The sequence below is a fragment of the Panthera uncia genome, assembly GCF_023721935.1.
Source record: "Panthera uncia isolate 11264 chromosome B3 unlocalized genomic scaffold, Puncia_PCG_1.0 HiC_scaffold_1, whole genome shotgun sequence".
Lineage (NCBI taxonomy): Eukaryota > Metazoa > Chordata > Mammalia > Carnivora > Felidae > Panthera > Panthera uncia.
This window is the reverse complement of record NW_026057582.1, coordinates 21,233,565-21,251,489: the sequence shown is the minus strand read 5'-3', so window position 1 is coordinate 21,251,489 and position 17,925 is coordinate 21,233,565. Positions and strand designations below refer to the sequence as shown.

Below are 17,925 nucleotides of genomic sequence, written 5' to 3'. Positions count from 1 at the left end.
GCTATAAACCTTCGAATAGTGACCCTAGTGGAGGCAGTGAGGTCAGGGAAGGCAGACTCGAAGCCAAAGTCACAATTCTTTTTAAAATGAATTACTACTTTTGACGAGTAGAAAGGGTCCAGTGTAATCAAACTACCACCAATTGGCTAGCTGTTCTTTTGGAGGAAATTTGCCTTATCAAGGGTGCAGTGTAGGGTTCTACTACTGGTAGTTTTGGTTATTCAAAGAGGCAGTATCTTTACTAGATTTGATGAAAACGAACCTATGCTTGGCTTCCATCCCTGCCACCATGGCCATTTCATTCACGCCCACTGTACCAGCACTGCAGATGACATCCATAGAATGAGTCATCCTACCCACCTGGTTGTTGAAAGTCACCTCTGAAGGGACACCGAAAAAATTTCCTTTGAGGGATCCAGCCTCCCTTTCAATCAGTGGATTTCTGGTTTCAGAGATATTAAGGTTTTTCTTTTAAAAATGTGCATCATAGGGGTGCCTGGGTGGCTCAGTCGGTTAACCGTCCGACTTCAGCTCAGGTCACGATCTCGCGGTCCATGAGTTCGAGCCCCGCGTCGGGCTCTGGGCTGATGGCTCAGAGCCTGGAGCCTGCTTCCAATTCTGTGTCTCCCTCTCTCTCTGCCCCTCCCCCGTTCATGCTCTGTCTGTCTCTCTCTGTCTCAAAAATAAATAAACGTTAAAAATAAATAAATAAATACATACATACATACATACATACATACAAAAATGTGCATCATAAATTGAAGAAATTGTTACTTTTGATGTAGTGCAAACACAGAACTAGAGTGAAGAATTTGCCATAACATTAATTTTTAGATTTAGGTTAATGCCTTGATGCCAGAAAAATAAACTCTGAGCTATAATTACAAAAGCATCTAGTTCTTTAGAGCATTTGGATTACTGAAAATTGCCATAATGGTTATCTCTTATGAATTATTAATCTGTTATTCTATTACATAATTACTGCTTGAGCTATAATATGAATTAAATGGGTTTTGTGCACTGCCTTAAAAATCTGTTGCCATTGTTATTTTTTTGTTTGTTTAATTACATACTGTGTCAACTCTGTGTCCAGCCTCATGCTATGTGTTTTCACATATGGTATCTCACTTGGGACTCACAACAGCTCTGTTTGACTCCACTTTAGATGAGGAATCTGAGACCCAGAAATGTGGTCTCTCTTATCTTTTATCTCACAGCCAATAAATGAAAGAGCATTCAAACTCAGGTCCTCTAGCTTCAAATCCAAGGCTCTCTCTCTATAGTAGCTATCTTCCTAAATCTGGTCTCTTCCTTTCCCTTGTGTTTCTTCCCTTCCCTCCCCTTCCCCAATTGACATGAAATTCATATAATGTGCCATTCACTGGTATTTAGTACATGCACAGTGTTGTACAACCATCACCTCTAGTTCCAAACTAATTTCATCATCTCTAAAGGAGATCCCTACTGATTAACCAGTCACTCCCCATTCTGCCTCTCCTCATACCCCCTGGCAACCACTAATCTGATTTCTGTCTCCATGGATTTACCTATTCTGGACATTTTATATAAATGCAATCATACAACATGTGACCTTTGTGCCTGGCTTCTTTAACTTAGCATAATGTTTTTACGTTTCAACCACACTGCAGGGAAAGAGTGTGGGCCATCAGACAAGTGGCCTGATAGGAAAACAGGTGTAAACAGGCCAAGCTTTATGTAATTTCAGGACTTTTCAGCCAGGTTCATTTCTAACACCCTAGTGTAGAGAGCAGTCCCACTCCATGTCTCAATGCCTTACACCTTAGAGATGATCATTAGAATGCCAAAAATGTTCATAGTTATTCTCGAAGGCTTAGAGCTACAAAACTACTTTCCCACATCAAAAGGTTTTGAGAGTACCTGTTTGGTGAAGGAGAGTGTTTCTAACCAGCGGGCTGAGCAACACCATGTGCTTATGCCTTCTGGATCCCATGGAATCTTAGTCAACACTTCTAGAAAGAGGTGACTTAATAGCAATGCATGAGCCATTATCTGTAACTTATACCCTTTTAAGAGCCAATACTTATGCAGAGGGTTTTTCTGTGTTATAGGCAAGGCAGAACTTAAACAATGTCCCATTTGTAATGGTATTTATTATAATAATATTGGGGGTGCCTGGGTGGCTCAGTGGGTTAAGTACCTGACTCTTGATTTTGACTCAGGTCCTGATCTCACAATTTGTGAGATTGAGCCCTGTCAGTGCAGAGCCTGCTTGGGATTCTCTCTCTCCCACTCCCCGCGCCCCCCCCCCCGCCTCAAAATAAATAAACACTAAAAAAAAATAATATTGGCTTCTCTATCTTATATCTCCATTTAAAAATTTAACCAATAGGGGTGCCTGGGTGGCTCAGTTGGTTGAGCGTACAACTTTGGCTCTGGTGGTGATCTTGCAGTTTGTGGGTTACGGCCCCACTTCAGCTCTCTGCTATCAGTGTGGAGCCTGCTTCAGATCCCTGTCCCTCTCTCTCTGCCCCTCCCCCCTCACCCTCTTTCTCTCAAAACTAAATAAACATTAAAAAAATGTAACCAATATGCCAATAAAGGAAATTTGCTAAGAATAAAAAAAGGTTAAATGAAAGAAGTAGATTATTATTTCCCTTAGGTTTACTGGAGCTTACTTCTCAGCTGTTTCTTCCCTCCCCACTCTGGAACCTGGAGACCGAAGACGTGTAGTCAAATCCTAGCTCTCCACCAACTCACTGTGTGGAAGAATCTATTTGCTCAACTCACAGGATGAACAAACTAGTAAGATCTGTTATGCCCACATCATGGAGTAGTCATGAGGATCATGTGAGGTAATGCTATGAGTGTGTATGTGAAATACCTAGTAAACCAGAATAAAGCCTGATCGAAGTTAACTGTTATCACTAATGCAGTGGTGGGCTTGAGAGCCTGTGAGAGCTGGTCTGATTTAACCCTCAGTGTGGGTATTATATTGATTTGGAGAGGGCATGCTTCCACACAGGGACCATTCAGCAGCTGTTGGGCTTGAGGATCGTGTGGCTTTATTAAGACCAAACACTTGTCCACTGTGCAAAAAGCACATTTTAAATATTTATAAGATTGCTTATCTTCTTCCAGAGATATTTGTCCCTGGGGAGTTACTGTTAGGGTAAAGGGTAAAGTGACTGAAATTCTAACCATGGATGGGGCTTCTCTGTCCTCTTAGGGCCCATAAATCTGTAAGGATCTAACTGTTCTATGGCAGAATTTGGCTGACAAGCCTATTAGGGTTTCCAGACTCTCCAGATGCCCCTATTTAATGCTTGGCTGGCCTTCTTATGTAGCATAACCAAGTTGCCGTTTCACAACCATCCCGAATCCCTGGAATCTAAAACAACAAAGCCAGAAGCTCTGAAATGTGTGCTATGAAGCATGAAACACTCTATTAAGGTTCTGTCTGCTTCAGTTCTGTGTGACAATAGAAGTTTTAATGTACTTATGAAGAACTCCTTTTACTCATAAGAAACTTACTTTATAGAAAGTATGTATCTCAGGATCAAAAAACTCAGTGGCTTGGAGGGGCTACTCTTTCTTTTCACATTATATCCAGTATCTTCATTTTCAATAGCAAGAGGGAGGGGAAATCTCTTGAATGAGAGAAGTCATCATGAAGAGTACAGGATGGAAGTTTCCCACTGAATAAGGAAATTACTGATGAACATTTTAGCAAGGTACTTTTCATCCTTCTGTGTTCTTATCTTTGTATCTGTTAAATGAAACCATAGGATGGTTCTGTCCTACTTCGGAGAACCGTTGTGAAGACCAGGGAAGTAATTGTTCAAGTGTACAAGGTGATCTTTTTTATTCAGGGAGCTTTCTCATTCAGCAGAAAAAGAATATGCGAGAGGGGGTGATGCTTTATCAGATATTTTGAGAAACACAGATTTATCATGCAGGGATTTTTAAAAGAATGAGACTGTAAAAACAAACAAAACAACAAAATAAAGCAATTTAAAAGCATCTACACCCATCCTTTCCCCTCTACTCTTCTAACAATGCAAGCAGACTATCCTCCACCTGCATCCATGCTCCCTGCTCTCCTCACCCTAATTTGACTTTTCCCCTCTCCTCTCCCATATTCTTCCCACCGTTATCTAAACACACTCCAGTCTCTTTCTACCAAAACAAAATCCCGCCATAGTTCTCACATCTCAGTCCACCCGCCACTGCTGCTTCCCTAGCTGCCTCCTTCCCTTTGCAGCTGAACATTCATAAAGACTTTCCTCAAGTTGTTCTTTTGACGTTTTTACTTCCATTCATTCTTTAACTTACTGCAATCTGGCTTCTGCTCCCATTACTCAATTGAAAAGGCTCTTGCCAAAGTCACTAACAACCTTTGCTGCAAAATCCAGTGGACATTTTTAGATCCTTTTCTGGATTGAACCAATGGTAGCTTTTGTAGTGATGATCACTTCCCTCTGTTTCCCCACATCACACTCTTTGACTGCCTGGTGCCACAAAGTGCATCTCTGATCAGCACATAAGGGAGGGCTACTGTTGCACAAGGGGGGCAGATACTGAGATATGAGCCAATTAGGAGTGCTAGCTGCACTCCTTCCCTCTTAACAGCAAGTGAGTTCTTTTTCAATATACATATATGTGTATATATATATATATATTTTTTTTTTTTTTTAATTTGAGTATAGTTCTTGAATTAAGTAAAGTTGTAGGCTACAAAGTTAATATCCAGAAATTGGTAGCATTTCTATGTACTAATAATGAAGTAGCAGAAAGAGAAATTAAGAAAACAATTCCATTTACAATTATGCTAAAAAGAATAAAATACCTAGAAATAAACTTAACCAAGGAGGTAAAGGACCTGAACTCTGAAAACTGTAAAACATTGATGAAAGAAATTGAAGATGACACAAACAAAAGGATAGATATTCCATGTTCATGGATCGAAAGAATCAACATTGTTAAAATGTCCATACTACCCAAAGCAACCTACAGATTCAATGGAAGTGCGTCTTGAATAGAGTGCTCACCTCCATGCTTGTTGCAACCCTTGTGATGTGATCAACTTCCTCATACACATTTGGAAAACAGAGCATCCAGGATTTCAGTGGATCTGTCTTCCTGTGGGAAATTTAGACGACAGGTTATGGGGATGAACTACAGCCCTGTTGCTGCAGTTGATGTCAGGACCACAATTGGTGCTTCCGTTTCTCTCCACTGCCCATTCTAAATTCGCCTCATACTCAGCTTTAACCTCTGCTGGCCTTGATGACTTATCTGCTGGTATAATCCAAGCTCTTATTCCTGAGGGGTCTGAACCCATGGTAACTATACTCCTTTCAGGCAGGAGTTGCTGGAATTGTTCATTTTAGTTATAATTGAGCAAGTGCTAAGGCATGTTCAAGTGGATTAAATGAATTCCACATATATACATATATTCCTCCCTACCGTCATTGGGTCACAGCAGACTTACCTCTTTGCACTGATCAGGATGTTACTCCTACCAAGATATTAACTCCTCCTTTAGTCTACTGATCCCTGCACATAAAAAGTCCAAAACTCCCAGGTGACAATCATAGCTTATAGTTCCTGCAGAGCCTAGAATTATGGGGATTGGAAACACAAAATTCCTAAGTGGGTCATTGGGTATAAAGGCAACTGAGGCCACTCCTGCTTTTGCCCCTTGATTTCAAGACCCACACATTCTTCCTAATGGGACACAACATCCAAATAGAAATTTGTGATTTGCTATGATGATACCACACCATGGCAGAGTATTGCCAACAAGTTATGCCTTTGGCAGGCTATTCCATTGCTTTGTAAAACCAATTACTCCTGGGTTATGTGGTACTTGATATGACCAGTGGATCCCATGACCATGCGCTTACCTCCCTATCTCTTTTTCTGTGAAATAGGTCTCATGGTCAGATGCTGTGTTGTACGAGATTGTGTACCTGGATCAGATACTTTAAAATCTTCCAGATAGTGGTGCTTGGCTGAGGCTGTAGAGGCAGGAAAGGTGAACAGTTACCAAGAATACGTGTAACTACTATGACATACCACTGGTCCTTCCAGGAAGAAAGGCCTCACTGTGATCAATTTGTGACAGTGTTGTATCCTCAAGAAATAGTGCCACATTGAGCTCGCTTGCTAACTGGTTGGACTTTCAATGGTGGAAAGAAACCAGCCTTGCTTATTGGGGGCCCATGCTATTAACATGTGGTCTCCACTCTGTTAATGTGCCAGTGGTGCTAGTTCTGGGGTGGCCAGTGACAAAGACTAGCTATTCTTAACTGATCAAGTCATTTTGCCTTAGTTACTCAATGGTTATTCTCTGGTGACTGCTTACTGGTGGTCATTAATATCTGATACAAAGATCTTCACATTTTATGCCCACACCCATATATTCATACTCATGCATCTGGCCCAGACATTTTTTCTTACAATCTTCTAGCTTTTCTCTTCCCAGGTTCTGACCAGCTGGCCAATCCTTTTGCTCTTGAGTCCATATATATTCTTATTGTTGGCTATTTTTCCATGAAATCTACCCATTGGGAAGATTTTCCCTTGCTGCTGTCTTTCAAGGCCCCCTCCATGTGCAGCTCATGTCCATTTTGGGTGGATATACTTAACCAACATCTATATACCAAACCAAATGATCCACTAACCAAGCTCTGGCTTTTGTGTTCTAACTTTAGCTGTTCATATGGGACAATTCATACAGCCATAGCCATAAGCCAAGGAAGGGACAGTGATGTAATTTTGTAGTTGACTTGGAGGGCTAGGATATCAGTTCATACAGTTTACTCATGCTTTGTAGTCCTTAGGTTCCCTCCAAGGCAGCTACTGTTAGTAGTTTCTCGAAGATCCATCTAGACACAAATTACATAGTTTTAATACATGTTTCAACTGATTTTAATGCAGCTGGTCCATCAAGCTTGGGGAGCCTTTGATCTTGTCCAACCCCCCCCCCCATCTTTCTTGAAATTCTTTCTTCCCTTGACATCCTTTATGCTGGTTGCCCACCATTTCTGATAGTCTTAACTCTTCTTGGTTCATGCCACTTACTTCTTCTAACTCCTAAACATGGGCATTCCCTAAGGTGTTCCCTTTGGTCTTTTTTCTGTCTATATTTTCTTCCTTGACAATCCCTCTCAGACCTATGAGTTACTTAGAAAATATACACATATCTCAATCTCTTGTTCCAACATTTCAAGCTAGTCACAAACCAATATTCTTCTACTATTTACACATTTCTATCTGGCTGTCTGGAAGGGCCTCAAATTCAACGTCAAAACAAATTCATTTTCTTATCAAAAAAACTGCTCATCCTTCTCTCTTTCCTATTGTCATATCACCCTTGACCCCCTCTCTGCCTGTCTATTGTTATTATACCTCTGAGGTGTTCGACACTTTCATTCTCTGTACTTAAGTTGTATTTATGTTACAGGATTTTGCACACTAGTTTCACTCCTTTGCCCACTGCTCACAGGCCTGTTGAGGGCACTGCATCTTATTGATTTCTGTGTTCTCAGCACCTCACTCACTGCCTGGAGCATAGTAAGTGTTCTATACACATGCTAAATCGAAGAATACATGGTAAAGCTCAAACTTAATGCAATAGCTTGGATCTTCCATTTTCTACTTTACCAGTCTCTTAAATGTAGATACCCATCTACCCCTTCAACCAGACTGAACTATTCATTGCTCTTCCTGCATGAGACATATACTTTCCCTTTATATTCCTTTGAGTATGTTTTTCCTCATGCTTAAAATGCCCATCTGTCCCCTACCTGCCCATCAAAATCCTACAAATCCACCAAGCTCATATACCTCCTTCTTCATAAAAGCTTCCCAAGTCTCTAAAGTTCTGGTTCCCACAACACTTGGATTCAGAGAACACACCTATCATACAGAACTGATTGGAGTCATGCTTCTCCTAGACTAAATTTATAAAAGCAAAGGATTTTAGATGTGGAGAGGACTTTTGAGGTTATCTAACACAACCTTGTATTTTACAGCTAAGAGAACAGAGGCCCAAAGAGAATAAATGTCTCACTCAGAAGTAAATGTCAGCCAGTGACTGGCAGAGCCAGTCACTCTTCTGAATCCCCTGGAGCTATGCTGCCTATGTAATTTTTCTATCTTCTCTGCTAGAATATTAGTGCCCAAAGTCAAAGACTGAGTTCTGTTCAGCTTTGCCTCACTTATAATTACTAAACTAGTGCTTTGCATACAGGAGGTTCACAAAATTATCCTGGATTAAAATGAATGCTTAATGTGCTAGTTAACAGATACTTTTAGCCAACAGCCATCCTATCCTGGGTTTCCCAGTAAACAGTCTGAGCCGGAGGTTACTTGCTGATGTGAGAATGAGGAAAAGGAGAAACAGGCAGAACCATGCTTTAGGGCAGTTCATAAGAAGGAGTTTGCAATACTCCCTCCACTTCCTGTTTCCCACTGATCAGAATTGCCCTCCCCACCCCATTCCCACCCACACTTTCAGTTTTGACCTTTGGCCCTTCAGTGGCTCTTTGGAAAGCTGGATTCCATGCCCTATTGAAAGGCTGCTGATTTGAGTCAGACTAGAAGATGTACATGAGATGAGTCCAACAAAGTATCCTAAACCCCAGCCCATTACAACTGCTATTTTGGTAGTTTTTGAAGCACTTTGATACTACACAACACAAAATTGATGGCAGTTTTCTTTAAACATGATGTGGTTTTGGAGTGGTAGTAGGGGTCCGGAGCTGACGGCCAAGAAAGAATTCTTGAGACATCTTTGGTACAAAAAAGTGATTTTTTTTTTTTTTAAAGCACAGGGACAGGACCTGTGGGCAGAAAGAGCTGCCCCTGGATTATGAGGGTGATATTATATACTTGGGAGTTGGGGGAGGTAAAGAAAAGGCGAAGTTTCCAAAAGGACTTTCATATGCTAAAGAAGACTCACAGGATGTGGGAAGTCTAGCTATTGTCAAGCTAAGGCTGTTTTTTCCCCCCTCTAGTAAGGCATTAACATTAAGACAGTAGGGAGTTCCTGGAGAGATATTATATTCAGCCTGCCTCAAGTATTTGTCAATGGGCTGCAGGTTACAAAGAAATTTAATTTTATTTGCTATTTTCTTCTTGCTTTTGCTCCCCACATCACTATGAAGGGGAGGGTAATGTTGGGGCTCCAGGAAACAGAGTCTGTAGGTTTCTGGAGATTAGGTTATTGATCAGATTTTTTTTTTTTTTTTGTAATTTACTAAGACATTGGTAAAGTGATGGAGACTCATATCCTGCAGAACCGTGATCTCTATCAGTTATTTTTCTCTTTCCTTTATTCTTGGGCAGCCAGGAGTGCCTAAGGAATATCACACATATCCCACCTGGGGATGATGGGGGGAGGAGGTTTGCAAGGTGTCAGCTTGCCTTATGCTCCCTCATCAGACAGAGGCCTGAAACAGGAATAACTTTTAAATGTTCTATACAAGTAAACAGTGATGTTCATGAATAAGAAGACTTACAGATTGAACAAGTCCTGATTTTTCTCTTAATCGTAATTAAGAATTGGCAAATGCATACATAGCTCATAAAAACTAGCTTGCTGTGAGCAAGCTCTATGCTTCCAATGCTCACGTGAACTCCGTGCTCATAGGGATGAAGAACCAGCTGGTGGTTTTGAGAGTGGCTGGTTCCCTGCAGAAGAGCAAAGAAGTGATGAAGGCCATGCAGAGCCTTGTGAAGATCCCAGAAATCCAGGCCACCGTGAGGGAGCTATCCAAAGAGATGATGAAGGCTGGCATCATAGAAGAAATGTTAGAAGATACTTTTGAAAGCATGGATGATCAGGAAGAATTGGAAGAAGCAGCAGAAATGGAAATTGACAAAATTCTGTTTGAAATCACAGCAGGTGCCTTGGGCAAAGCACCTAGTAAAGTGACCAATGCCTTTCTGGAGCCCAGACCTTCAGGAGCGATGGCTGCATCAGAAGATGAGAAGGAAGAAGAGGCCCTGGAGGCCCTGCAGTCCCATCTTGCCACACTCCGCAGCTAGTGGCTGCTCAGCTAGGCCCTCGGGTTCTTTCGTGGCCCACCTACTGGGAGTGGGCACACTCCTCTGAAGCAGTCATCATGTTATGTATCTCTTGCACTACACCTCTGAATCAGGCACTTTTATTCTGAGAAGGTTCTCTGCTAATATCGCTTCACTTGGCAGAGGTTTTGGGATCTCAACAGGATTGGTCTTGAGAGGTGGGGTTATAAAAGCATCATTTTCAGGTGTATACATAGAAGTATCTTTTGGGGGCGAGGGCAAAGGAATCTGTCTTCTCCTGAAGCACTTCTGAGGATAGAGTTGATGGCCTGAATGTTGAGGACTCTCCATGTTTTTTATCTCTAAAACACTATATAAAATGGATTTTAATAAATTTCTGCTTTAACAAAAAAAATTATTGACATAATACTGGTGAATCAAGTTGATGTATCTAGTTGTGGCATATCATTAAGGGGAGATTTAAATTCCCAATCTTTAACTTTAAAGGTTAATGCTTATTTTGCTTCTTAATGACTTTATAGTATACATGCTGATCATTTTTTGAAATATGTTAATGGAACCAATTCAAGTACCATGGGTATAAAGCTGTGGTTTGAGCCTCAAATGTCTGAGCATTGGCCATAATATAGTCTGGGTCGTGTGCTCATTAGGGTTCTTTGATTTAGTCAGTCTGGGATGGTGTCAGTTTATAGACCTAGGGATGGGACGGCCCATGAGTGCAGACATCTCCTGATAAGATTAGTATACAAATGGTTATTTCTATTGGTAGTACTGCTTGATTGTCAACTTTTAGCAGTCTCAATTCTCCGGGTTTTAATTATTGAATGGGGGTTATGTAGGAGTCAAAATTTAGATCTTTATAATCTGTGTACTCATAACTTCAGTATCATTGATGCCCTATAGTTTTTATGGTTAGAGAGGGATTGTTGATTCTCATAGATGTTATGATTCAAAATTAAAAGACCTACAAACTCCTCTTCCTATTAAATTACTCAATATAGTGCAAAAGAGTTCATCTTTTTAACCTGTCACTCTGTCCTCATATGTAACTCATAATTTCAATGAAAGTTGCTCACCAGTGCACATGACAAAAAAGACTTAAGAGGAGAGAATTTTGTTTTTCAAACAAGTGGTTTTACCTACTTACAAAAAAGACTTGAGAACTTGGACACCCTCCAAGAGCCTCTGAATATTTTTCTTCAACAGAAATTCCAGCCCAGACGTTCAATAACCTAGGTTTGTTTTCAAAGAGGGAATAAAGAAACAAATTTCATAAAGACGGGCCAAAATTTGAAAGCAATTAATGGTGACAGTTCCAAGTGATGAGGGAGCATGAGGCAAAGCACAAGCTAGCTCACAGCACCTCCCCCCGCCACCCCCACGTGGGATATGTGTGCTATTCTTCGGACACTCCTGGCTGCCCAAGAACAGGGGAAAGGAAAGAAAGCAAAATGGTTGACTGATAGAGATCACAGTCATGCAGGACAGGAGTCTCCTTCAGTTCATGGATAACTTAGTAAACTTCAAGAAAAAGGCAATCTTATCCATACCCTAATTTCCAGAAGCCTATAGACTCCAGGGCGTTCCCTGGAGCCCTAATATTACCCTCATCAAGATGTAAGAGGGTTTAAGTACTTGCCATGGTGATGTAGGAAACAAAGGCAAATGAAAAATTAAATTCCTTTACTGCCTACAGCCCATTGACAAGTCCTTGGAACAGGCAGAGTGATCTCCCTCTAGGAGCTCAGCTGCCTGGATAAGACAAAAGGGAATCTGGGCTTAACATTATCCTTCTCTCCCTGGGATCCTGTGAGTCTCCTTAAACACATAAAAATTCCTTTGTAAACCTCCTTTATCTTTAACCCCCAAGTGTATGTTGGCAATTATGCTCCAAGCATATGGCCCCTGACATACATCTGAAGGGTCTCATGACTGAGGTTTTACTAAATAGTAATAAATGATATTTTCCCTAACAACAGCTAGCCCCTCAAGGTCCTGGAAACCTTGTTTCCAAAATTCCTTAGAGACTTACACTGTCCCTAAGTCCCTCCCAACCTGAAGGTATATAATCAGTCACCTGTCACAGCCCCAGTGAAGCTCTTTCTGCCCACAGGTCCTGTCCCCATGCTTTAATAAAATCACCTTTCTGCACCAAAGACTCCTTCAAGAATTCCTTCTTGGCCATCAGCTCCAAACCCCACCATTACCCCAAAACCCCATCACAAGGACTTTACTTCATTTTATCAGTAACACTACTGCTCTTTCCATATTTTATTGTCAAACATTGGAGAAGAGGAGGAAAAAGGAACCTGGCAATTGAAGAGAAAATTCAATAGAAAGGAGTATTCAAAAGCCGTGTTCAGAGTAGAGGAAGAATAAGGAAAGAATCAGCCACTGCCAGGGGACACTGGAAAATTAGCAAATAGCAACAGATGACAAAAAGGAGCATAAAAAAGTTCTATTCATGGACTTCAAACTTTGAAAGTTGTATTATAGACCAAGATCAGCTGACATATAGGTAGAGAAGTTGTTTTAAATGAATTTTTACCAACAAACCTGAAAAGATTACATCCCTAGGTGCCAAAGTGAATTGGTCATAAATCTCTGAGGGCACTATGTAGAATTTCTGGGGAATCTTGGAAAATAAGCATTGAGCCAGAAAAATAAAATCACTTTGTCCTGGTTTCCTTTAAAAAAGGGGGAAAAGATAGTTCTTATTTGCTGGGTCATTTAACTGTTCTGAGCCTCTGGTGCTTCTGTAAATTGATGACTATTTTCTAACACTATCATCCATCAGAATTGTTTTGAGAGTTAAATAAGATATGCAAGTTAATCACAAATTCTAAATCAATATAAAAATATTACCAATTATTTAAATGCTTTTCTTCTTTGCATGTTCATTACACATGCCTCTGTTATAGAGTTTAACATGTTGCATGATGGAGAAGTTTATGTCCAGTGTCCTGATTACAGTGTGAGATACTCAAGAAAAGGGACTATGACTTATTTTTTCAGATGACCCCACAACCCAAAACACTGATTAGCATTTTTAGTGGGGGTTTAGTAAATATTTGTTGAATGAGGCAAGATAAAAAAATAATCCCAGGAAGCCATGCTACAAATCAAAATGCACACAGGATGATATTTAACTGAGATAAATATAAACCCTACATTTAGGTCTAAATAATAACTTGCACAGTTATAGGGGTAATTATATAAATAAACTAGTAAAGTCCTAGCCCAGAGTTCACAGTAAAAACTTCCAGGAACCCTAGTCAACCATAAAGAGACAGATGAAATTTTCAATAATATTAATTATTAATTTTGTCAATAGTACTTGGCATCCAAATCAAGAGAAATGATAATCTCATGCATTCAGCACAAGTTGAATCACATTTTATTTTTATTTTCTTTCAATCACATTTTAAAACAGAATTGACAAACTAGACTAACTTCACATACCTGCCATTTAAGAGAGTATATTACAGAGTTGAAAGAGCCCAAGTAGGGTCCAAGGGAAGAGAGAAATAAAAGATAGACTTGAGCTGTCTTCAGATATTTAAAAGCTATCCAAGGGTGCTGGGTGGCTCAGTTGGCTAAGCATCTGACTTCAGCTCAGGTCATGATCTCACTGTTCATGGGTTTGAGCCCTGTGTCAGGTTCTGTGCTGACAGCTCAGAGCCTGGAGTCTACTTCAGATTCTGTGTCTCCCTCTCTCTCTCTGTTCTCCTCTCTCTCTCAAAAATAAATTAAGATTAAAAACAAAAATAATAATAATAAAAGCTATCCAGTGTTGCCCTTGTAGGTAAAACTTAGACCAAAAAAAATTGTACTTCCAAATTGGGTTGTCACATGTCAAATTCAGATGCAGTATAAACAGGAATATACTAATGATAACAGCTCTCCAACAATGGAACAGACTCTTCTACAAGATGGAGAGACTGTCAGAGAGACATTCAGGCACAGGCTGAATGCCTATAGTTTAGACATTTCTTGTACTCCTATCTATGTCTAGCATGGCGCTCATCACACAATCCATATTCCCCAAATGTTTTTCACAGATTGATGCCAAAGTAAATAATCATATGTAACTATGAGTATATGTCTACTCTGCCCAGTAGAATTTAGAACTGGGCCAATCATTCAGTCATGATCTCCATATCTAATTCACTGTGTACTCCCATCAATAAAATTTTTGAACATGTACTCCTAATATGCACATTTATTTCTAAATTCCATGCTATACAACTATACTAATCAGCACACATTTTGTACATATATATAAGACACATATAATATATAGGTGAAGGTGTGGGATAAAGAAAAAGAAATATTAATGTATTTTCTTTCTGTACACAATAACTCAGTGTGGCCAACCCACTCTGCAAAGCACTGGTGGACAATTAAGGAGCTCAATTTACCTCTATCTCAAATACTTGCATATTTTGGACCCTTCCTGATGTTAATTACCTACATATTAACCTTAAAGTTTTCCATTTCCCTTTTCTCATGTAGACAAAACTAGTTACATCAGGTTTTTGTTTTGTTTTGTTTGCTTCTGTTTTTTGAAGAAAGTTAAGTGATTTTTTTTTTAGAATATCTGTATATGTTTCTTGTAAGCCTTAAAAAAATAATTTTAAAAATGAGTTTCCTGGTTTTGATCCATGTTTTTGATCCAATTTTTTCTGAATGGTTTTGATCCAGTTTTTCTATCTTGTGTCTCAAAAGCAGGTGTTGTTCCCTTATAAATATAATACATTTTTCAAAATTGCAACTGTCTGGTGTTCTGTTGAGATGAGAAATTCACATGAATAGCATCAACCAGAATGGAATCACTAATTCTTCCTCCTTTCTGTCAAACTTTCAACCGAATCCCAAAGTCTAAACATAAACTTAGCAGCCTTGTTTGAATTTTTAGATGCTCTCTGCTTTACCAATATTTCCTCCCTTTCCTGGAAGATTTGAACTATTTTAAAATGAATTGTTATGCAATATGATGCCACAGAGTCCCATGATTCCTCTTTATTCTTAGAAACTTTCTTCTATGACTTAGTAAGTGACTACAATTTATTTATTGCAAAATTTGTGAATCATGTTGCTCTGTCATGTACCAGCAGAGGCAGCAGCAAGAGACAAGCAAGTTTCATCTGAAAAGTTTACTTCCAGTTACTTACGGGGCTCACAAAACTCCCACATTCAGACCTTGTCCTCATTGGGAAGAAGTGTTGTCATAATCAGGAGAACGTGGGTGTTAAGCAATGGCCCCACTTAGATCCAATCTCTTGCCTAAGGTTTCTTGGGATTCCTGTAGCAACAGAGGAGGAAAACTCTCTTTGGTACTAGTCCCACCTTGGGCCTCGAGGGACTCCTGTTTTCTCAAACCCCAAAGAAATAGAGCCTACAGACTGAGGTGGGTGGGGTGGTAGCAAGGAGGGAAAAAGAAAAAAAGTGTCTTCTTGTCCAGCTTCCACTCACCAAATCTGTTTCTCTCAGAGCCAATACAAGACAAAACACTGGTTTACTGAGTCTCTTACTGCTCTGCTCTTTGGGTGTCCTGACACCAAATCAATCAGCTACTGAACGTCCATTTCTTCCATTATAAAGAAGACACATTATGAGGGTGGTGCTCCTATTACCTTTTGGTGATTCTGTTTTCTGCACTTAATCTCACTTAATCTTCATGTTAGCCTTATGAGGCAGTTTTTATTGTTCCCATTTTACAGATGAGGAAACTGAGGCTTAGTGAGATTCAGGAACACAGTCAAGGTCATATAGGTACAAAGGCGGGGGCCCTGGGCCTTGAATGAAACCTGTCCTACTCCATAGTACCATGCTCTACACCTCTCTTGGGAATATGAGTAATACCACCTCTTTGGGTAAACTTCCAGTAGTGGCAATCCTGGATAGCAAGGTAGTTCTATTTTTAACATTTTGAGGAACCTCCATACTGTTTTCCACAGTGGCTACACCAGTTTGCATTCCCACTAACAGTGAATGAGTAATCCTGTTCTCCACATCATCGCCATCAACTCTTGTTTCTTGTGTTGTTGATTTTAGCCATTCTGACAGGTGTGAGGTGATAGCTCATTGTAGTTTTGATTTGCATTTCCCAGATGGTAAGTGATGATGAACATCTTTTTGTGTATCTTTTGGCCAGCTGTGTGTCTTCTTTGGAGAAATGTCTGTTTATGTCTTCTGCCCATTTTTTAATTGGATTATTTACTAAATTGTACACCTGGAACCAATATAACACTGTATGTTATCTAACTGGAATTAAAATAAAAACTTCTTTAGGAAAGTAATACAGTCTCACAGTTATACCTTACAAAGCACTTTGATCTTTAATGTCCCCATGAGAAAAAATCCATGAGGTAAACAGGACAAAATTAACACCTGCTCCCTATCCCTCTATACCTGTTTACTTTTATTTTATTTTATTTTTTTTCAATATATGAAATTTATTGTCAAAATGGTTTCCATACAACACCCAGTGCTCATCCCAAAAGGTGCCCTCCCTAATACCCATCACACACCCTCCCCTCCCTCCCACCCCCCATCAACCCTCAGTTTGTTCTCAGTTTTTAAGAGTCTCTCATGCTTTGGCTCTCTCCCACTCTAACCTCTTTTTTTTTTTCCTTCCCCTCCCCCATGGGTTTCTGTCAAGTTTCTCAGGATCCACATAAGAGTGAAACCATATGGTATCTGTCTTTCTCTGTATGGCTTATTTCACTTAGCATCACACTCTCCAGTTCCATCCACGTTGCTACAAAGGGCCATATTTCGTTCTTTCTCATTGCCATGTAGTACTCCATTGTGTATATAAACCACAATTTCTTTATCCATTCATCAGTTGATGGACATTTAGGCTCTTTCCATAATTTGGCTATTGTTGAGAGTGCTGCTATAAACATTGGGGTACAAGTGCCCCTATGCATCAGTACTCCCGTATCCCTTGGGTAAATTCCTAGCAGTGCTATTGCTGGGTCATAGGGTAGGTCTATTTTTAATTTTCTGAGGAACCTCCACACTGTTTTCCATAGTGGCTGCACCAATTTGCATTCCCACCAACAGTGCAAGAAGGTTCCCGTTTCTCCACATCCTCTCCAGCATCTATAGTCTCCTGACTTGTTCATTTTGGCCACTCTGACTGGCATGAGGTGATATCTGAGTGTGGTTTTGATTTTTATTTCCCTGATAAGGAGTGACGTTGAGCATCTTTTCATGTGCCTGTTGGCCATCCGGATGTCTTCTTTAGAGAAGTGTCTATTCATGTTTTCTGCCCATTTCTTCACTGGGTTATTTGTTTTTCGGGTGTGGAGTTTGGTGAGCTCTTTATAGATTTTGGATACTAGCCCTTTGTCTGATATGTCATTTGCAAATATCTTTTCCCATTCCGTTGGTTGCCTTTTAGTTTTGTTGGTTGTTTCCTTTGCTGTACAGAAGCTTTTTATTTTCATAAGGTCCTAGTAATTCATTTTTGCTTTTAATTCCCTTGCCTTTGGAGATGTGTCGAGTAAGAGATTGCTATGGCTGAGGTCAGAGAGGTCTTTTCCTGCTTTCTCCTCTAGGGTTTTGATGGTTTCCTGTCTCACATTCAGGTCCTTTATCCATTTTGAGTTTATTTTTGTGAATGGTGTGAGAAAGTGGTGTAGTTTCAACCTTCTGCATGTTGCTGTCCAGTTCTCCCAGCACCATTTGTTAAAGAGACTGTCTTTTTTCCATTGGATGTTCTTTCCTGCTTTGTCAAAGATGAGTTGGCCATACGTTTGTGGGTCTAGTTCTGGGGTTTCTATTCTATTCCATTGGTCTATGTGTCTGTTTTTGTGCCACCTCTATACCTCTTTAGCCCCCATTTGAAAACAGTAAGGAAAATAAAGTTCAGAAAAT

At 40.0% G+C, this 17,925-nt stretch overlaps 2 protein-coding genes across 2 annotated transcripts in view; both read left to right on the top strand.

The window, feature by feature from the left end:
* Nucleotides 1-17,925, top strand: part of TSHR (thyroid stimulating hormone receptor) — a 157,832-nt gene that overhangs the window by 15,046 nt on the left and 124,861 nt on the right. The gene's annotated exons all lie outside the window — the stretch shown is intronic.
* On the top strand, nucleotides 7,058-10,859 carry LOC125909293 (charged multivesicular body protein 3-like). Its single transcript, XM_049612395.1, has one exon. It carries the CDS (start codon nucleotides 9,643-9,645, stop codon nucleotides 10,036-10,038), a length of 396 nt encoding a protein of 131 aa, XP_049468352.1. The 5' UTR covers nucleotides 7,058-9,642; the 3' UTR covers nucleotides 10,039-10,859.